General features: G+C 41.5%; 1 protein-coding gene across 4 annotated transcripts; it reads left to right on the top strand.

The window, feature by feature from the left end:
* The first annotated feature begins 3,152 nt into the window (after positions 1-3,152).
* On the top strand, positions 3,153-22,491 carry LOC139563164 (zinc finger CCCH domain-containing protein 11A-like). 4 transcript variants are annotated; one of them, XM_071381510.1, is made up of 19 exons: positions 3,156-3,262; positions 3,982-4,028; positions 5,300-5,370; positions 7,612-7,738; positions 7,862-7,981; positions 8,397-8,520; positions 8,748-8,930; positions 9,324-9,413; positions 13,100-13,180; positions 13,282-13,389; positions 13,540-13,614; positions 13,990-14,085; positions 17,918-17,980; positions 18,159-18,671; positions 18,804-18,871; positions 18,982-19,573; positions 19,689-19,858; positions 20,389-20,561; positions 20,685-22,491. In XM_071381510.1, exons 4-19 carry the CDS (start codon positions 7,685-7,687, stop codon positions 20,911-20,913), a joined length of 2,739 nt encoding a protein of 912 aa, XP_071237611.1. In that variant the 5' UTR covers positions 3,156-3,262; positions 3,982-4,028; positions 5,300-5,370; positions 7,612-7,684; the 3' UTR covers positions 20,914-22,491. The 4 variants fall into 4 exon arrangements, with proteins under 4 accessions (XP_071237604.1, XP_071237611.1, XP_071237622.1 ...); XM_071381503.1 differs by having other exon boundaries at positions 3,153-3,262; positions 3,982-5,370; XM_071381521.1 differs by lacking the exon at positions 3,982-4,028 and having other exon boundaries at positions 3,187-3,262.
* The last annotated feature ends 322 nt before the right edge of the window (positions 22,492-22,813 follow it).

Below are 22,813 nucleotides of genomic sequence, written 5' to 3'. Positions count from 1 at the left end.
ATACTAAGTGTATGTTGTGTAGTAAGCTGTTAGTAGGCCATGTGCCTCACTCTAATAATTTGCTCCCTTTTCACCTCATAACTTAGCCTACAGTTCTGACTTGGTGGTGCATATTCAGCCTTTAGCCTGTTTTAGAGAAATGTGGTCATTGAATATTGTAAGAGCTTTCATTGTCTGCTTATATGCCCTCTTTTGTTATCATACAATTCTGACTTAGTGTACAGGGTGAATACTGTAAGAATGGCCCATGTTCTGAATTCTGTCGCCGTACATTTAACAAGTGTTGAACAAATAGTTATAGTGACTACGTCCATCCTAGCTAGCTCATTAATGTCTTGTTCGAAATTACGGATTGCCTCTTATCCGCTCGTTGTCCCTTTATGCCATAGTTTGTATATCTCAATTGTCAGTAGAAACCACATTTGTTTAAGCAAGTCAACCATATCAGCTATGTTATTAAAAGGCAGTAAATGAGGCTGAATGAACTGTTTCGCTGCCAGACAAGGATCCGCTGATAGCCAGGTGTAGCAGTAGTAAGATGTTAGGACTGCTGTTGGGACAGCTTTATGTAGGCGCTAACAGTTAGTCGGCACCGTTTTTTCACCGTTATAGTGTAATTCATGTATTGTTTAGTGCTATGTAGTGGCTTTGCTGTCAATTGAGTTTGCCCCACCAAGATTTACATGCTAAAATAACCACTGGAAACAGCATATATATTGGAGACATTTTCGAAAAATGGCCATAAGATCAAAGGGGGGATTTGTATTTTTTCTAACTTTCTTTATTGCGACAAATGATTGTGGAAACTGTGTTTTTCGAACAAATTATGATTGTTGAATCATTTTGAAGGTGTGGTGCATATGATGTCACCACATAGACCTAACTATAAAGCTCCACTCCATATTTAATTCTACATGTGTACTGCTTGCTAAATCTATTTTTCAACTATAAAAAAAAAAGATGTTTCTTTGCAGGTTAAGGATTGTCCTGACTTTCAGGAATGCTTGAATTGTTTCGCCTTGCTTTTCTGGTTGGCTTTCAAGTTTCAAAAGCTAATTATTTCAGATCAATAGGAGTGCAAGTTTCACCACGGCACGGACCGTGGTGATATGTTGGCACATGGGAATTATTAGAATATGGCTAATTATTACATTCTATCCATGCTGGCTTTCGCGTGTTACCTGTGACATGAGACAGATCGGTGGGAGGGCGTACAGACTGTCGGAAATGTATTAATGTACAATTTGCCTAAAAAGGGTAATTGAAACACTTCCACCACTAAATTGTTATTTTACCAACACAAAAGACATATCAAACTCAAGTTTATTTTATATAGCCCTTCGTACATCAGCTAATATCTCGAAGTGCTGTACAGAAACCCAGCCTAAAACCCCAAACAGCAAGCAATGCAGGTGAAGAAGCACGGCGGCTAGGAAAAACTCCCTAGAAAGGCCAAAACCTAGGAAGAAACCTAGAGAGGAACCAGGCTATGAGGGGTGGCCAGTCCTCTTCTGGCTGTGCCGGGTGGAGATTATAACAGAACATGGCCAAGATGTTCAAATGTTCATAAATGACCAGCATGGTCAAATAATAATCAGGAGTAAATGTCAGTTGGCTTTTCATAGCCGATCATTAAGAGTATCTCTACCGCTCCTGCGGTCTCTAGAGAGTTGAAAACAGCAGGTCTGGGACAGGTAGCATGTCCGGTGGACAGGTCAGGGTTCCATATGTTTCATCGACAGGGTTCCATATGTTTTGTCGACATTTGGAAAGTTTACCTACACATGTTCTGTTTTCATCATTTCTTTTTATCTGACATGTACTTTTCTCGCATAAAAAGGTTGGATGGAAACCTGGTTACTGTAGTTTTTTGTTGTTGTTGATGTGATGTCATTACGTCCAGCTGTTTTTTGGACAAGATAATTAGTTAAATGAAAACACACCCTTGAGGCAGTTGATGCTTCTATTTTCTATGCTAACTTTCTAAATGTTGAAAAGAAAATCACTGGACAAGCTACTGAAACATAGCTACTGAAAGCTGTAGAGGACAATGCAGCCATATGTTGAGACTGAAATCTGGCAGGCATGTTTGTAGCAGTATTTGCACAAAGGAGCTACTGAACAATGTACAATAAGATGAAACACATGAGTGAATTATTGACTAGGATTGGGGGAGAAAGTAATGAAGTTAAATTAATAGGGAAAAACTGTAAATAAGCTAATCAAGCAATCAATTAATGGAAGATGTTTGTGTCCTGTAATGTTATTTGCTTGAATGCACTGATTATAAGTCACTCTGGATATGAAGTGTATGCTAAAATTACTCATGTAAAAAGGGTGGTCTGTGCAGACCCTCATTCCAAAACAATCCAGACAAACATATAATTGATATGTTGCTTACCTCAGCTACACATGGAATAAACAGATAAAGTATGTCTAAATATTTTTAGGCAAAGAACAGTATACACAATCTCTATTTTTGAGTCTAGCGTACAAGGCATATCGTACATCCCCATTGTCTTCATACACTAAAAAGCATGTACACATGATGGGCATGATATTCAGCTTGTGATCAGATTGGAAATAAAATCAAATAAATTGTGACAATGCAGTAAGTGACAAGATACTGGTTTCCCCTTTTGTCTGTGGTGACTATTGACTATAGACAAAAAGTAAATAGAATGCACATGCTTTTTCCAATAATATCTCAGACTTTATGGAGAAAAAAGTTAGTTTATACATAAACATGATAACATATCATTGTTATTAAAATACACGTGTGATAGTTATGTCTGTAAAGGTCTAACAAGTTCAACTTGAATTGTTCAACTAGCAGGTAGACTGACATAAATCGTGACGTAATATACAGTAAGTGACGTCGAAGATACTGATTTCCCTTTTGTCTGTGGTGACTATTGACCATAGACAAAAAGTAAATAGAATGTGCATGCATTTTCCAATAAGATCTCAAATTTTAAGGATATGGATAATAAGTTTACTTATTTTTTTTATCCATAAAGTCTGAGATCTTATTGAGATCGTATATTAAAATACACACGTGCGTTATAGTTATGTCTGTAAAACTCCAAAAAGATAACTTTGAATTGTTCATCTCTGATCTAGCATTCGATTTTCTATGTGTATTCTTTGTGTGAGTCTACGCCATTTTGTTCCAGGCTCCAGTGCTGCGCAGCAAGGAACCCGGCGGACGTGTTGTTTCTCTTGTAGTGGGACAAACCTTTTAACCTTTTTTGTAATACTGGTAACTAACTCGCTTTATTAAATCATTGTTTTGTCTTGATGTCATTGCATTACTATTTAAGGGTAGATCGTTATTTGGAAGCGAGGTGTAAAACGTCCGAGTTAGCTAGCTAATGTTAGCAACTACGAGTTAGCTCGAGCCTCGTCGCTAACAACCAGGCCACAGAGTTTGGCTAGGCCAAGAAGTATAATGTTAGTTGCTAGTATCGAGGCCTTGTAACCAGAGTCTATACATAGCTGGTAACTAGCTAACGTTAGTTAAATACAATTACCACCCAGTTAATTTAGCCAATGACATAATGGTGACTGAGTTTAACGTTAGCTAGCTAAGAACGGTTAGACATTTCATTTGCAATAACGTACCTAAAATAGCAAGTGACTGTTTATATTATTTAGCTAACTGTTACTGTAACTAGTTAACGTTAGCCAGGTAACTTGGCTTTGGAGTTTATTCGGCCATTATTTGATATGGGAGTCTTATGTCAGGGAACCCTGAATGTGAATAACGATTTACATAATACACACGTCAATATAAATACAAGCAGAACGATTTGTTTCTAGTTACCTTAGTTAACGTTAGTCATTTTGATGTGGGGCAAGATGGTTACAAACGCGTGTATCGTAATTTGGAACGTTCTTTTTCTAAATCATTCATATTGTGACGTTAACATGAGTAACGTTAGCTATCTATTAATGTTGCAATGCATTTTGTGTTTTCAGTAACTACCACGTATGAAGATGAAAATCGCATTCGCCCAGTAATTCTGGTAATTCGTCTTGCCAATATATTTAGTGTTTTATAATTTTACGTTTAAATTACGTGTTTTTTAGCTGTTTAACTGCCTAATTACATTATTCGATATGTCTGTCCTGGATTGTACGATAACAGTGCGGTATGTTACTCATCAAAATTGCAAACCTACATCGAGGCCCTTCAAGTTAACAAGATGTTGTGGGGGCCTCTGGACAGATGTCAAATGTTACAAACAACATACAGTTTAACATTTTATTATTCCAAATGAAATACATAAAATTGAAGCAATGGGTTGATATCCAAACATATGAAGTAGTATGAGCTGATTGAGCTCCCAATAATGGATTACACAATACCCAGTTGTGTAGTCTGTTATAGTCAAATTCAGTTTGACCCATGCTCTACAATGTTTCCCAACTCTTTTCCTCTAGTATCTCCAACAGTACATATTTCTGTTGTGGCCCTGGACAAGCACACCTGATATTACTTCTCAACTAATCATCCAGCCATTGCTAAATTGGAACAGATGTTTTTGTCAGGGGCTACAACAAAAATGTGTGCTGTTGGGGATACTCCAGGACCGGAGTTGGGAAACAATGGTTAATCATACGTTATTGTGGATGGTGTTGGCACATCCTTGTCATGTTCTACATTTTCTCTCTTGATGTTGTTAACTACACTTTGATGAGAAACTGCAGTTCAGATACTGTGTTTGTGTGCAAGTCTCTCTGTCCTGTACTCTAACCAATTTCTATTCAGTTCTCCAGGGGAGTGTTTTTGTTTTATTTAAATCTAGGTTAAGAAGCAGCTTCTTGTCCGTTCCTGAAGATCTTTGGATGGGGGATAGAGTTCATTATAAAGAAAGTAGATTCACAGAAGATTTTATGTGAAATTCCCACCACTTTTTTCCCACTCCAGACTTTTTGCCTGCTGGAATCCCTAGAAGCCCCACCCTTACTTATATTTTTCTACAGCATCCTTTATGCCATCAAGTTTAAGAAGAAGTCGAAGATTTTTCTTCCGCCCTCTCTTCACCCCATTTTTTTTCTCTTTCAAAACCTCCTTTTTCCCCCCTCTGGCTGTCTTTTTGGATTCGCTTCTATCTCACATTATTCCCCCCCATTAACAAAAAATAATCAACAAAAAAAAAAGGACGTTCTTGCACCATCCATCTGTAATGCTTAGCAGTCTGGCTGGAAGGAGTCATAAGGGAGGTCATAGGACGACGAGTGTCTCTGGACCTTCCCTTTTTCCTCTTATCTCACGGATCCAGTGTTCCTTCAGGACCTTTGTTGCCACGGAGACACCCTATCAGAAGTGTGTGAGGAAGGGAGGAATCTTCTTAGCCACTACAGGTGAGTTTAGCCACACAACCCTTTCAAGCAGAGTTTAGTTTCTCTGCAACTTCTACTCTGGGTCATATTCCTGTTGTGGACATTTGAGTAAATGAGTGATACAAAATATATTGAAAGCAGGTGCTTCTACACAGGTGTGGTTCCTGAATGAATTAAGCAATTAGCATCCCATCATGTTTAGGGCTAGTTGTCCATTATTTTGGCTACCGTGGCTAGAAGAAAAGAGCTGTGACTTTGAAAGGGGGTCTCAAAGGAGCATAGGGTTTAAAGGGTGTGTTTGTGTCAGTCACCAGATCTCACTCCAAATTTTTTTAGCTTAAAATGTTTTATTTATTTAACCAGGTAGGCCAGTTGAGAACAAGTTCTCATTTACAACTGCGACCTGGCTAAGATAAAGCAAAGCAATGCGACAACAACAACACCACAGAGTTACACATGGGATAAACAAATGTACAGTCAATAACACAATGGGGGGGGGGGGGGGGACACAATAGAAAAATCTATATACTGTGTGTGCAAATGTAGTAAGGTTAGGGGGGAAAGGCAATAAATAAGCCTGGTGAAGTAATAACAATTTAGCATTAACACTGGAGTGATAGATGTGCAGATGATGATGTGCAGGTAGAGATACTGGGGTGCAAAAATAAATAACAATTTGGGGAATGGCGTAGTTGGGTGGGCTATTTACAGATTGGGTGTGTACAGGTACAGTGATCGGTAAGCTGATGCTTAAAGTTAGTGATTTTTGCAATTCGTTCCGGGCATTGGCAGCAGAGAACTGTAAGGAACGCAGGAGTTTAAGTGTTTTAGGGAGCATTTAACAGTGATGAGGGGTGGTTGTTTGACCGCGGACCCATTACGGACGCAAGCAATGAGGCAGTGATCGCTGAGATCCTGGTTGAAGACAGCAGAGGTGTATTTAGAGGGCAGGTTGGTCAGGATGATATCTTTGAGGGTGCCCGTGTTTACGGTTTTGGGGTTGTACCTGGTCGGTTCCCTGATAATTTGTGAGAGATTGAGGGCATCTAGCTTAGATTGTAGGACGGCCGGGATGTTAAGCATATCCCAGTTTAGGTCACCTGACAGTACGAACTCTGAAGATAAATGAGGGGCAATCAATTCGCGTATATAGTCCAGGGCACAACTGGGGGCTGAGGGGGGTCTATAGCAAGCGGCAACAGTGAGATACTTATTTCTGGAAAGGTGGATTTTGAGAAGAAGAAGCTCGAACTGTTTGGGCACAGACCTGGATAGTGTGACAGAACACTGCAGTAGATTGCGACCCTGCCCCCTGTGGCAGTTCTATCTTGGCGGAAAATGTTGTAGTTGGGGATGTAGTCTTCAGATTTTTTTATGGCCTTCCTAAGCCAGGATTCAGACACGGTTAGGACATCAGGGTTGTCGGAGTGTGCTAAAGCAGTGAATAAAACAAACTAACGGAGGAGGCTTCTGTGGTTAACATGCATGAAACCAAGGATTTTACGGTTACAGAAGTCAACAAATGATAGTCCCTGTGGGAATAGGTGTGGTACTGGGGTTTGCAGGGCCTGAGTTAACCTCTACATCACCAGAGGAGGAGTAGGATAAGGGTACAGCTAAAGGCTGTAAGAACTGGTCGTTTAGTGCGTTGGGAACAGAGAATAAAAGGAGCAGATTTCTGGGTTTAAGTGAAGGCACAGTGGATTATGGTCATTGTAGATAATTACCATGTTTTCTGAGCTACACTATGTCGAATGTTGGCCTACTGGAAACTACAACTCCCTTCTACATCGCATAGTTCAGGCTTCATCTGATATCTTGACAAGAACTGCACATTGAGCTCACAGGAAGAAATAGACGTAACGAAGTGGAATTCAAATAATTGAACCGATGTCAGTAAATTCGTGCTTTAAAAAAAATGGAGGTTAATCACTCAGCACTAACCACCATCAACAAAACACCAAATGATGTAATTCCTTGTGGAAGAGTGGTGTTTTATCCCTTCAGTAGAGTTCCAGACACTTGTAGAATCTATGCCAAGTCGCATTGACGCTGTTCCGGCTGCTCGTGGTGGCCCAACACCCTATTAATTAAGACACACTTATGTTGGTGTTTCCTTTATTTAGTCAGTTACCTGTATGTCACCATAGTCCTCAAAGAAATTCAAATTCAACTCTGTGGAGTTCTGTTGCCACCACAGTGAAGCAATCAAATCCACTAATGGCAGAGAAATTACCATGGCTTATGTTTCACTGTTGCCAGCCCAGGGAGAGTCCTGTTGGCCCTGAAGAGAACATCCCTGACCTGGACGTGAATCCAGTCCACCATCCTGAACATGACTAACCATGGAGATGACTGCTATTTCTTTTACTACTCCAACTGCGCTAAGGTAGGGATCATAACAAAGAGAAACTAGCACTGTAGCATTTTCTGTGTTGCTGTGTTTTGGTGGTGTAAATGCAGCTCTCAGATGTAAGTATTAACAAGGTTGTGTTTTTGTCTCCTGGTGTAGGGTGACAGTTGCCCCTTCAGACACTGTGAAGCCGCTATGGGCAGTGAGGTCGTTTGCAGCCTGTGGCAGGAGAGCCGCTGTTTCCGACAGGTCTGCAAGTTCCGCCACATGGAGATCAAGGTAACGATTGTGTTCTCTTTTTCAGTAGACCATCTTTGCTCATTATTGCCTCAATTTTGTCACACAAACCAAAAAAGTATTTCAGGAATATCCCCTTAAAGCTTTGCATACTCAAGGCTGTGTGTGTCTCGATTTGCCATTACAGAGGTGTAGAGAAATACCCTCTCTTAACCTGGGTCAGGGATTGTGTGCCTCTGGACTTGTCGGGGGGGGCCATTTAAATCTTTTTTTTGGTCTCCTCGCAGTAATACCATATTCTCTAGTTTTTCACCTGGCCATTTTGAGGCAATCAGTCATAGCTTTTAAGGGATGAATTTCACTTTGTTTTTTAAAGTGAGCTTTCATGAAGACTCATGTTGCAAGACATTATGCTACATTTTCTGACCTGCTCTCTATACCTCTTCCCCTCTTACAGAAAAACAGGAAGGAGATTGCTTGTTACTGGGAGAACCAGCCTGCTGGCTGCCAGAAGCCGCACTGTGCCTTCCACCACGAGAAACCACGCTTAATAGACGGCCAATACGTACCGCCCAACAAAAGTGAGTAGTCGCTCTGAAGAGGCCGATCCTGACCAAGCCACCGTTAGCTTACTGATCTTTATCTCCTTAGCATCGCATGGCTCATAAACATGTTATTGACATGATTTTCACTTGACATGGTAGTGTATCAGCAGATGAATAACATATTTGGACTCACTTATGAACCTATTCTTCACCAGAACCAGAGTTTATCCATAGTTTCTGAGCTTGATTGTCTTTTCACTCAGGTTCGGCCCTGAAAGAAGAAGAGGAGCCTCATGAGGATTCTTTGCCTCCTGTCCCCATCCCCAGCCCAGCCAATCCCCAGCTCCGTGGGGTCATTAAGGCAGAGACTCAGGAGAACGTTCCCAGCCCCACTCACCCGCCTGTGGTTATTAACCCGGCAGATGACGAAGATGAGGATGAAGATGGTGAGAAACGTCATATCAAGTTTATTTAAAGTGCACTCTACAAAGGTCACAACACACTTTACACACATTATCACTAGAAAGGAAGAGCAAACATTGTAGAAAGAAACAATAAAAGCAATATAAAATTTGAACAGCATGTAGTCCGTAGGGCAAGAAGGAGCTCGGCAATGGAAAGATACACAGTGGAAAGATAGACAGCGCAGTCACAGAAAGGAGCTCTTAAAGGGGCAGTTGCGCAGAGACAGTGGAGCAGGTGATTAAAGTGCTAGGTGAAAATTATATTCAATGGTGGAAATGGTATTGATATTTTTGGGTACAGTACAATAGTTTTTTCCCAGAATAATTTGAAAAGTGCCATTTGACAAATGGGGGTTTGTGTGTGTGTGCGTGCAGATCAGTTGTCAGAGGGGGAGGACAGCAGGTCTGGCTCAGACGGATCCAGAGTGGTCTCTCCCAGGAAGATGGCCGTGGGCTCCACCTCAGGTAAGAAGAGGACAAAGAAACAGAACACATAGTATAGATATCAACATCTTAACTTTTACTGCCTCAGAAACCCGGATCCGGGAGCACCCCCCACCCCCCACACACTGATTAGCATAGATAGCATAGCTTCAGAAGTAGATAGTAGCATCTAAATATCATTAAATCACAAGTCCAAGACACCAGATGAAAGATACAGATCTTGTGAATAAAGCCACCATTTCAGATTTTTTAAATGTTTTACAGGGAAGACAAAATATGTAAATCTATTAGCTAAACACGTTAGCAAAATACACCACTATTCTAACTCCATCAGTTTCTTACTCCTTCAGGTGCTATCACCAATTCGGCTCAACTAAGATATTGATAGCCAATAACCTATAAAAAAAAACATCAGATGACAGTCTGATAACATATTCATGGTATAGGATAGTTTTTGTTAGAAAAAAGTGCATATTTCAGGTAGAAATCACAGTTTACAATTGCACCGACCATCACAAATCCACTAGAATTACTAGATAGAGCAACGTGTATGACCAATTTACTCATCATAAAACATTTCATAAAAATAGACAAAGCATAGCAATGGAAAGACCCAGTTCTTGTGATTTCAGACCATATTTCAGATTTTCTAAGCGTTTTTCAGCGAAAACACAATAAATCGATAAGTTAGCATACTACATGTTCCAACGTTACCAGAGCATCGATTCCAGCCAAAGAGCGCTATAACGTAACCACCGCCAAAAGATATTAATTTTTTCACTAACCTTCTCAGAATTCTTCCGATGACACTCCTGTAACATCATTTTACAACATACATATACAGTTTGTTCGAAAAGGTGCATATTTAGCCATACAAAACCGTGGTTACACAATGAAAATACTAGGAAATCAAGCCTCAATATGTCTGACGTCATCTATCAGAGTGATCTAGTTTAATTAAAAGCTAATCATATACTTGACTAAAAAATACAGGGTTGACAGGAATCGAAAGACAAATTAGTTCTTAATGCAACCGCTGATTTACATTTTTAAAATTATCCTTACTTTTCAATACAGGGTTGGCCAAGTGAAGCTATACCAAACAAAATGGCGATATATGCGTTTAAAATATTTCGACAGAAACACGGTTTATCATATTAAATATTGCTTACTTTGAGCTGATCTTCCATCATATTCTTGGGCAATGTATCCTTTCTATGTTATAAACGTCTTTTGGTCGATAGATGTCCTCTGTCCTTCGAAATGTCCATCACCAACGACCGACACCCTAAAGCGTGTCCAAACTTTCAGAGTGCACGACAAAGAAATTCCTCAAAATCGCACTAAACGGATATAAATTGATATAAAACGGTTAAAATTCACTACATTATGATGTTTTTAACAACTATAACGACTGAAAACATGACCGGAGAAATACTGCTGGTTAGAAAACGATTTGGAACGAGGCAGGTCCGATGGCCTTCACGCTTGAGGCGCACGTTGAGAAAGGGTGGTCTCTGTACATTTTCGTCTTTTATAATGGCTGTGAACGTCCCATCGAGTCCATTGAAAACGTGATGACGTACAGACACCCAGAGGAAGACGTAGGCAGTGTCGGTTTCTTCATAGCATTCACTGTCGCCTTAAAAACAGACCCCAGATCAGAGGTAAAAATTTCTGAAATCTGAACCCTGTCATGAAAAGTGCTGTAGAAATTGTTCTGTACCACTCAGAGACAAAATTTCAACTCCTATAGAAACTATAGACTGTTTTCTATCCAATAATAACAATAATATGCATATTGTACGATCAAGAATTGAGTACGAGGCAGTTTAATTTGGAAATGTAAAAAAAAAAATAATGCTAACAGCTCCCCCTAAAACAATGCATGTTTTAACACAGATTTAGTTTGAAATGCTTCAAGGGTAGGCTCAAACTTCAGTTGACGGCTTCGCTTTTCAGTGCCTCATTGACCAAACAGTGTTGTAATTGAAAGACCTTCCAGGCAGACTGCAGATGTTTTTTTTACCCTCACGTGTTTTGCGCTCTGGTTGCCAGGCGAACTCGCTCATTCCACCAACACTGCAACTCAGCCAGCCAGGTGCAGAACTGACTAAGTGCCGCCAAACGTCACATCGATAGCTAAAATGCCGGGCACATGTAGATTCAGTTGTAGAATGAGTATACAACTGGCAAATAGTCGCTTATATATAAGTCCGATTTCAATGTAGTTCAAGGGCTCTGGCTATTAGCTAGGTAGCTAGCTTGCTAGAAGGATGAAGTTAGAAGCTAACCTTGAATGGAGCATGACCTCGGCAGCAGCATTTGACTGAAATTAAGCTAGCTATAATCAAAAGATGGGTTACTATAAGTTCGGATAACAAAATACAATTTTTTTTATAGAGTAGTTAGAGACAGTGGTGAGTGAGGCTGCAATGAATTAGGCAAAGGAGATGCACTTAGATAGGAAGCATTGAAGCAAGCAGGGAAAGAGGTTAGTAGTACAGGGGTTCCCAAACCTGCGGTCCAGGGCCCATGTGGGGTCCCCTAAAATTTAAATAGGGGTCCCCTGATAAGATTAAAGATTCTATCAAACACATGAATAACTTGTTTTTCTTCAAATGTGTATAGAATACATTTGAGTCGACTAAGGGCATTTTTCACTGTCAGAATTCACGTTCATGTGTTGGGAAAGCCTGTGGGACATAACATTTTGTGAAATAAATAACATTTTAAATATAAAGACAATGTAATATTATGTACACTGAACAAAAATAAACACATGCAACAATTTCAAAGATTTTAGAGTTACAGTTCATATAAGGAAATCAATCCTGACTTACCACTTACGCTATGTAGTGAAACACGTATTATTGAGTAGAAGGTGTAAGGTAATGCATAGTCAGTTACTTTGAGGTTTTGGAGATATACTGTTGTCTGGTGGTGACTAGGAACAATTGCATATAGGATATATTACATTGATGCTTGAATTATTAGTGCTTCGAAAAGCCCACCCGCCCTTCTCCCAACCTGCGGCACCAAAGCTGCCAGTCGGAAGCAAGATGCCTTTGATGCTGTTAAGTAGTATCTTCCCAAATGCCCAATTAAAAAGTCATCATTAAGCTGGAATTGTCTAGTAATGCACATGGGAAATGTGTGTTCACCAGTAGACATGTCCCAATTTTCTTCTCATCAGTACTCAAATGACAAAATCATCAGTACTCACACTCATGTATGTATTAAATAAGTGGTGAAACGATGTATTAATGAGTAGAACTTGCAAGGTAGTGATGAATACGAAGTTCATTTTTTCATGAGGTTGTAGCTATATACTGCCATCTGGTGGCGACTAGAAACAATTGCATAATATGAACTATTACGAAGTTCTCATTTACAACTCCGACCTGGCCAAATTGATGGTCTTTGAAAATAAATATTAGTGCTTTAAAAAGTACTTAAGTCCTTGAATTTGACTTGCCACTCTCTGTACGAACCCTGAATTAATCTATTTTAAATTCAGGATGTAAGACAACAAAATGTGGGAAAAGTCAAGGGGTGTGAATACTTTCTGAAGGCACTGTACCTGGACCACCTATTGAAGTAAATCAGGTGTTAAATGAGGTGAAAAGGAGACTGGAGTAACCCCATTTTCTTTGAGCGGACCCTATGACTCTCTGTGATTGGCTAACGGTGTTTCTTTGGCACAGATGATTCGCTGGACTTTGGTGTCAGAACCTTGGAGGAGATCAGACTGAGGAAAGCGCTGAAAGCCAGTATGAGGAGAGCTGGTGAGTTCATCCTTCCTCTTACCTCCCAAATACATTTACTATTGCCTTTTGTGTTATTATGCTGTAAATGAGGTGTGAGTTTATCAACTGTTATTTGTCAGGTTATCCAGTTCCTGGCCAGAGCTCAGATCAGCGGAACAATGGTGCCAGCGGAGAGAAGGAGAACATGAGATCCTTCATCCGTCCATCTCTCTTTACAGCCAAGGATGGTAAGAATCATTGAACACTGATCTAACTGAGCCTTGTGTATAGATTAACACAAGATCCCAGATTGAATATTGTTGAAGTGAATCGCACGAGTACATATGAACACACACTTGCTACATGTCATTTGTAACATATGCTTGCTGCCCCCTCAGACACTGTGGTCTTTGGTGAAGAGATCGTGAGACGCAATGTTGCGGACAGGCTTGGGAAGAGAATAATAGTCAAAGGTAAATGTTTTCTATTATCTTGTTTATCTATAAAATGTAAGGAAGTCACTGCCAGTCAATGGTATCCTCAAGGTTAGTTTCGGGCCAGTAACCAAAATGTTGCTTGTTCGAATACCGGAGCCGACAAGGTAAAAAAATCTGTCGCTGTGCTCTTGAGCAAGGCACTTAACCTCAATTGATGCTGGCTGTGACCCCAGTTGGGATATGCAAAAACACATTTCCATGACATATTTGTCAAGTCTAAGTGGAAAAATATAAGCACCCCCAAATAATAATAATAATTGTTACAGAGGTAAATGAACTACAAAACTACACTCGTTATTGGTGGTACCATTGGTCACCAACACTAAGCTTCCATGACCTCTGACCTTTTAGAAGTTCCTGCCGGGGGTGACCTGCCAATGAAACGCTGTCTGGCCGAGCGCCTCGGGAGGAAAATGGACAAGGGTGAAACGGACCTGCCTCAGAAAGGTATGCGAAGGGAAATGACAACCAAATATCCCCAATGGATTGATTTACTTCAGACTATTAGGAATACTAGTTCTTTATTTAGAAAATATAATTTAAATGTCATGTTAGCCTTTTTTCCTCTATATGTTTGCTGCAGAAAACATTTAGACGTTTTTGGCAATGGAAAACTAAAATTAGCATTTATTGGACAGGTATTAATGGTCCCTTCCGGTTTGTCTTCTGTGTCTGATGAAAATGACCCTGGTTGTACTAATTGAGTTACATTAAGATGGAACTAGGTTGAACCAGGCTATGGCTCGTCACATGACCAAGCGAAACCAGTGAGGGAGGCACACTGCCTGCTCGAATGGAACGGTAATCTGTGCCAGTCTGTCAACAATGCAGTGTCGTGTATTGTTCAGAAACAACTCTGTCCTATAAAACATGTTAGAATTTTACAACTACACTGAACAAAAATAAACGCAACATGCAACAATTTCTAAGATTTTACTGAGTTACAGTTCATAGAAGGAAATCAGTCAATTGAAATAAATAAATTAGGCCCTGATTTATTGATTTCACATGACTGCAATGGAAGCAGCCATGGGTGGGCCTGGGAGGGCACCAATACTCAAAATCAATACGATTTTTGTGCATATGGAACATTTCTGGGATCTTTCATTTCAGCTTATAAAACATGGGACCAACACTTTACATGTTGCGTTTATTTTTGTTCAGTCTAGTTGTCATTTGGAAGGCAGATAGTGTTTTAAACAAAAGCAATCAATTACGTGTGAAAACAGAATCCTATTCATTACTCCACGTGCTTAAAGGTGAACTGCACCCGCTGATTTGGCCTCGTTTTTTGACTTGCTCCTATAGAAATGCTAGCGGCCACGACAGAAGCCAAACGAGTTGAGTTGGGGGTGTCGTTTGATGTGGATGTTTCTTGGGTGTGTCTTTGCCACCACCAAGACACCGATCTGTCAGAACCTTGCCTTCAGCTGTTTCCTCCCACTCAATCACAACAAACTTCCTGCAGGTTGAGTTCAATAACTACAAGCAGATGTATGGTGAAATGCCGGCGCAAGCTTTAAATATTCTATTACCAATGGCAGAGATATATGTTTGTGCATCAGGTACTACCTATGTTAAAGTTGAAGTCTGAACAGGTCAGACTAAACCTACCTAACAGTGATCAGGCTGGTTCCAGAGCGTGCCCAATTTGACTGGAGCGTTCCAGTAGTGCTCACTTCACGAGCTCAGGGCATGCCCGCCCCAGTATGCATTTGTAGGCTACTTGTGTGCTGCTATAGCTACTGGGATGGAGTTTGCTAAATATTTTCATAACGGAAGTGATTAAACATACAGGTACAAAATCAAGGTGACTTACAAAGATGAGGAGGACCAAAAGCAAGAGAGGTAGTGTGGTGATGTAGTGTCCACAACTAAAAAATCATTGTGCAATCTGAAAAGACCCAAATCCCAAAAGCATGATAGTGTACTACGTTCACATGCCAACAGAAAGGAACGAGGTGTTTTGCTAGCTGTGTCATTGCAGAAAAGTATTTATAAATAAAAAAATCTGATCTCTTTAAAAGTTGCACTCATTTCCGTTCTATTATCTATATAAAAGGTTATTCTGGATTTTGGTCCATTAGGCCTGACATATCACCTCTTTTCAAGGAGCTTTCTGATTTGATAGGGTTAATTTGCCTAAAAACCTTTAGGCCTACCTATAGAAAAGTTTTAAAACAACTCTGCATCCCTGCCCAGCCTGGCCAGAAGGATTTTTAGCATCCCCAGTAGCTCTGCAAGTGCAGAGATGGTATTCTCCACTGCTGGCCTGCTCACCCATGAGCCTGAAACCACAGGCTGGCTAAACGTGTTTCTAAAAAGGAATTCAAAGGCACTGTAGACTGAGCCTAAAGGTATTCTTTGTTTATTTAATTCTAAGTAAATCACAGCCTATATGCAATTTATTCACTATAATGATTTAATACAAGAAGATATTGTATTAGCCATAGCTGCATCCAATACATTTTTGTGCCATTAACATGGGTTGCACCTCGGAGGCTGACTGTTTAGTATAAATTCCACTAATTTAAAGTGGCATAGAAAGATGACATTGCTAAAGTGGGCAAATAGTTAGTAGGAAACAACTTTGCCATATGTCAAATTTACTTGAGAGAAATGGCAATGTTGCCATTACTATGATTAAGTTTGTCAAAAAATAGTTCGCAATGCTTGATGTTAGCTAGCTGAAATACTGTGGTGAAATACTGTGGTCCCCTCAATCTTCGTTAGCTGGCTGAACTTATAGTGCATCTAAAGTCAATCTGGCAACATCACAACCATGACCCGTGTGGCTCAGTTGGTAGAGCATGGCGCTTGCAACGCCAGGGTTGTGGGTTCATTCCCCACGGGGGGACCAGGATGAATATGTATGAACTTTCCAATTTGTAAGTCGCTCTGGATAAGAGCGTCTGCTAAATGACTTAAATGTAAATGTAAAGGTTTTGCTACTAGCTTTTCGTCAGCATGCTAGGCTAGATAATGCTATAGCAGCCCATTGGATTCCATTAAAATGTGACGTCTAGCATTGAGGTGAGTAGCTACCAGAACTGTTGTTGATTCCAATGGGCTGTTATAGCATTAGCTAGCCTAGCATGCTGACAAAAACTAGCAGTCATTAAAAACTTGCAGTCTTTCAAGCTTCTTGATTTGTAAGTTCAGGTAATGGGATAATTAGGAGTATGCTGCCATCTCCCATACCTGAATTGAGGCACGTTTTCCAAGTCGTATCTCACGCCAGCTCTGCACTGTTCTGGTCATGGCATAGCTACGTTCCGACTAGAGAGAATGTAATGAAGGTCTAGTCTGTTTCTGGCTAGGTAGCTAGCTAGGTAACGTCAGCTATGCTAGCGATGATAATGATTGTCTAAATATACATAACCAGCAGTATGGTCTAGCTAACATTATACTCACCATCTTTGGAGACCAACAAGCTTCAACCACTTATTCCGCATGGTATGGTACTAGGGTCCTTCAGCAGGGCATGCAAACTAGTCATAGTCAATCTGTATAGGGCTATTCATTCTCAAACGGCAGTGATCCTTTTAACGTGCTAGGGGCGATGAAACAACAGAGTCCCATTCAATGAAGGTAGGTGAAGGAGCGATTTGTATGTGGAGCTTGGCAAAGGGGCCATGAATTGTTGACATAATTGTAATTCAAACCCAACCTTAACTTTGTTTTAGGTGAGACTGACAAATCATCCCATTTACACTTTGTAGTCAATTTTGAGATTGTAGTCAATTTTGAGACGAGATTAAATGTTTGACTCGTATCGATGCCATTTTCAAAGGGATTAGTTGTTTTTTTAGGGGCAGTGGCTCTTTAACCTAGGTCACTTTTAGAATGGAGCACCTGGGGTGTATTCATTATGCCAATTCTGTTGCATAAATATTTTTTAAATGGAAGTAAACAAAATAGGGAGGGACCTACCTGAAATTGTCCAACAAACTTGTTTTACTATTTGGACTAATGATTACACCCCTGGCTCACACGTGGGAGGCAGCCTGCTTCCAAATCGAATGCAATCAACACTAACCAGGTTCACCTGGGGCATGCCCAGGGCATTAATTGAATCGCATCATTGGTTCAAGTCCCTGATTAGTGGTCAAGCAGAATCAGGTGTCTGTTCTGGAACAAAGGAATCCACGTTAGATTCCCTCTAGAACCATCTGTGCCACAGGAGATGCATAATTGTTCGATACTAAGTAAAAGCGTTGTTTAAAGTAATTGTCATTGATAATTTGGATTCATTTCATGTTTTTTTTTTAACCCTTAGCTCTAAAACCTGTCAGGGATAGATTGGGATTACCTGTTGAACCCACTACTGCCTCTGAATCAGGTAAAATCATTAACTCGCCTCCTCTCACAATTAACATATGTCCTGCAAAAAGAGCGTTGGGTGGCTCATACAATCTTCATTAGAAACGATTATCTTAACAGTATACAATTATTTTTGTTTGTATATGTTGAATGAAATGTATTATTGTTTGTATTTTAATCTCTAACCTCTCCCTCAGCTGAGAGCAACAGTGAGAATACAGCACCTGAAATAATCTGCATCAAAACCCTGGAGGAAATCAGGCAGGAGAAGTTGGCCAAGTCCCAAGGACAAGCTCCGGGGGACCACCCTCTCCCTTTAACTCCTGGTACCAGCAAGGCCTCAAAGAGAGGCACCACTGGCAAACCTGCAGCCAGCCACGTGAAGACCTTCTCGGAGATCCTCCACGCCAAGAGAAAGCTGGAGGGGGACCAGCAGCAAGGCCCCAGCCTCAGAAAGGCCAAGCAGGAGGCTATGGAAGCATCTCCAGGGAACTCCCAGGGACCAACTGAGCCAGCCATGCCCAGCCGGGGCACACCTCCTGGAGGTGGAGTTAAGGTGAAGACCCTGGAGGAGATCCGCAGAGAGAAGGCAGCCAAGATGCAGGCCCGGGGACAGGAGGCGTCCAACGGAAAAATCCCAGGCTCAGCCTCTGGAGAGGGAGGCACCAAGAAGCCCCTGGGACTGCGCATCAACAAAGCAGCTTCTTCTGGTAAGGAGTTTATTATTGATTTGATATCAACCTTTTAGAATTGCTCATAGTAATTTACATTGTAAGGTGGCTTGACCCAACTAGCTGCAGTGTTTTGTATAATTCTAAGACATTCTTTTGTTGTCCTGACAGCTGCCAGCACTACCACCCAGAAGACATCTGAGGTGACCGAGAAGACGGAGTCTTCTGTTGCTACTGAGGTAAGAATTGTGTCCTGTGTCCTTCTGTATGAATACTGTACATCCAAATATGTAGTTATACTCAATCAGCTTTGTTAGTCACTGAATGTCACTATTCCTCTGGTCCTTAGGCGAGCCCTGCTAACGGTAGGAGCGATGCTGTGTCCGGTGACAGTGTGAAGGTGAAGACCTTTGAGGAGATCATGCGTGAGAAGAGGCTCCGCAGGCAACAGCTGCAGGAAGAGCAGGCCTCGTCCACCAGCCAACCAGAGGGCTCTGCCGAGGCAGACTCTTTCCCAAAACAGGTCACAGGCCCCGCCCTCCAGCGGGAGAAGAGGGTGCGTGTGAGCCCCCCTGCCGCCTCCTCTCCCCCCTCAATCACCCTGGAGGCACCTGCCCAGGCACCCAAAGCCTCCCTTCGCCAGCTCATCACCCTCAAACCCAAGGCTGCCTCTCCTTTGCCCTGCGCCACCTCCCCCCAGCAGGGGTCTCCACTGAGGCAGGCAGAGGCAGATTCCCCCTCACTCAGCCCCAGGAGTTCCAGCACTGCCCCAGGCAAGAGGAAGAGAGGCTCCCCAGGAGGTTCCAGTCCCCCAAAGCAGGCTGCCTTAGCAGTAGCAGCAGCAGCAGCGGCCTCCCCTGGGCCCTCTGTGAAAGGTTTTCCGATTGAGAAGGCTCAGGATGGAGCCCAGAAGTCCCCTGGGCAAGCTACTGAAGCTAAAGGTATATGTCTCCAGAGAGAAATCCTCTCACAAGCTCTCTTCTACACTTCTCTAAAAAGCCTATGCAAGATCAACTCCAAAGTATTAGTCTGACATCCTGTGTGCTGTTGTTGCAGTGAGGCCCAAGCTGAACGTGAGGCCTTCTGTGATGAAGCTGGCTGCCCAGGTGAAACCAGGCCAGAAAAGAACATCAGCTAGATCTGCTGTCGCTGCAGTCAAACCTCTCAATAGCACCTATGCAGTGCAGGAGGAGCCACTGCAGGAGCTGCCCTGCAAACGGAGAGAGGTATGTCTCAAAGCTCGCTCTCTCAGGCTGGTCACTAGAAACAGACGTTGATTTTGGATGTTTGAAAAGGTCCTGAGAAGGGCAATATATGTAGTCGTCGGCGCTCACAACAAAATACATATATATTTATACACACACACACTGGGCTCAAACTCACAACGTTCAGAACCAGAGCGCTCTGCTCAGACCACTGCACCTCAACAATTCTAAATTGACCAGCAAGCAGGGAGAGTACTTGACTAGTTTAGTTTTATGCTTTCCCAAAAACCATAGCACTAACCTTAACCACTCTGAATAAATACCTAAACTCCTTTGTTTCTGTTTTAAGCCTGTAACCATGCATAATTAACCCTGTAACCACGTTGAATTAATTGGTCAAAAATGGCCTATTGTCCAATTTGTCAAATTCCGAAGTGAAACAGAGTACGTTGCGCTCTCAGCATAGTAGGGGTTCCTTTTGTGATGTTATGGAGATGTACTTTGTACAACCACTGTTATTGTAACTTGTGTTAACTATGTGTTCTCTCCAGGTGTCCTCTACTTCCTCCAGTGTTAAGGTGCAGATGAGCCCTGTGGTCTCCAGGAGACCCCCCTCCATCCCGGGCCCTGGCCTCAGCTCCAGCCCCCTGAGAGAGGAGTTCCAGGCGGTCCCTGTCAACCAACACAGCCCAGCCATCACCACAGCAGCCCCAGTCCCACAGAGGTAACACTGGCAAACTGCTCTGCGGTTACAACTCACCCGTATACTGTCATATGGTTAAACCTAGCATAAAGCCAAACATCAATGGGTAAATGAGCTTTAACTCTGTTCCCCTCTCCTCTCCAGCTCTGTGGTGAATACACCCATCCAGCCCAAGCCCCGGCGGCCCAGCGTTGCGTTGTCTCGCTCGGCCGCAACAGCCCCTTCCGCTAGCTCCTCAACCTCCGCCATGGACGAATTCGACGAGTTGATGAACGAGTTCACAGATGACCGTCTGGACGATGACTTGGAGCTGGATCCAGGCAAGGGAGAGGATGACTACCTGCTGGAGCTGTCTGAGATGATCGACAGCTAGACTGGCCTACCTGATACCCCGTACATGACCCTTGACCAACGCCTATGTTAATGTCACCTGATACCCTGTTCACGACCCCTGACCGACCCTTGACCTAAAGTAACTCCTACATTCATGAACACCAATATAATTTCAAATGATCACCAGAACTAAACACCAGTTGAACGTCAACCTACTACCAGAGCAACTTGCTGGGTATCACCTATCACTGCCGTAGAGGGTTGATTTGACAGATGTCTTCATTGATTTGGGGAGGATATATGTATTTGTTACTGATTCCCAACCACCGCTGTCTATCAGCCCATGTCATCGGAGTAGACTAAGGTTGCTACAATATGTCAGAGGGGACTGGTGGGTTTATTTTATTTTTCTTCAATTAAAACACATTGTATTTTATGTTTTAGATGGTATTGTTTTACTCTTTACTTTTTAATTCATGGTTACCTTTTTTTTGTCCTGGAAAAACAATCCTTCATGCGTTTTAATTTCTGCACCTTTTATTATTATTTGATTACAGTGCTAGTGATATACTCATGTCATGATTTTATCTTTGTTCATTTATGTTCTTTCTTTGTCCCGGAAGAGAACATGAAAAAGCAACCATTTGGTTGCAGAATTACATTTAAAAAATATCTAACATCCTCAGGTAATTCCCCATCTTGCATTTTAAGGACAAAAGCATGTTGTTTTGCCTGTCACCTATGGATGTTAAATCATTGTTGCAGAAAGAGTGAATTTGTGTACTGTGTATGCCTAGACTGCTTTAAATGGAGTAACAGTAACTACACATTCTACTGCACTTAAAATAGTTAACCTGCTTTGCCTCCTGTATCTCATGTCCCACATCTACTGACTATAACTCATGTACAAAGTTTTTGTTCTAATTTTGGGCTGATCACGGTAAATGTGGAACTGTTGGAACGGATTAAGTTGGATTTGAGGTTAATTGAATAAGCGTGGAACGATGGTTTTAAGTATGAAATTAAGGTGTGTACCCTTTTTGGCTGTGAAAGTTAGCTTCTGTAAGACAAAACAGAAGAGCTAACTCACTGAAATATGTCAATTTTTTAAATACACCCACCATGTTCCTCTGTTTCTGCTCCTAGTGCATTTTTGGTCCAAAAAAATGTGTTCGGACCACATTTTAACCTATCCAATTTATCTTACCATGACCCACTCAAAACAGTTGAATATGAAACATTACTCCTTTCACTGTTCAACATCCAGCCTGTTTGCTATTGAACTTTTGTTACAAATTGTTTTTTGCTCTTAAAATGTGAAAAAGCAGCTTCTCAGGGAGTACTTATTTGCTGTCTGAGTTTGAACCTATTTGTACTGTTCATACACAATGTTACAATTCAACAGACGATTTCCATTTTTCTCTGCTAGCATGTGGCATTTTGTTGTCTGAGTACCTCCTGTTCCATGTTGACTGTGATCAGATTATATCTGCTGATCAGTTTTACGATCTGGCGCGAGGAGCCTGTTGTGTATCTGTACCTGCTTGGGCCTGTCCTGATATTCATGATCTAAATCTCTAAAGGGTGTTGAAACTAAATAAAAATGCTTTTATGAAAATTTGCTTTCATCCAGGCTGTTTATTCCAGATGTCCCACAAAGAGAAGACATTCAAAGACATGTTGATCTTATTGAGAAAGTGTTTCCTTTATAGCTACATTTGGAAAACTGAGTGCCGTGGAGGTCATGTTTCAGTTCATTATGTCAGTGGTTCTCAAACCTCTCCTTGGGGACACCCCAGACAAGCCCTGAAATAACTCAATCAAGGGCTTGATGATTGATTAACTTTTGAATCCGGTGTGCTAGCTGTGGAATAGTTAAAATATATGGAATAGCTAGGATTCCCTGAGCGGTTTGAGAACCCCTACTAGACAAATCTGGA

The sequence above is a fragment of the Salvelinus alpinus genome, chromosome 2 (genome assembly GCF_045679555.1).
Source record: "Salvelinus alpinus chromosome 2, SLU_Salpinus.1, whole genome shotgun sequence".
NCBI classification, from domain to species: Eukaryota; Metazoa; Chordata; class Actinopteri; order Salmoniformes; family Salmonidae; genus Salvelinus; species Salvelinus alpinus.
Note: the sequence above shows the minus strand (reverse complement) of the source record. Positions and strands in the feature narration are given on the sequence as shown.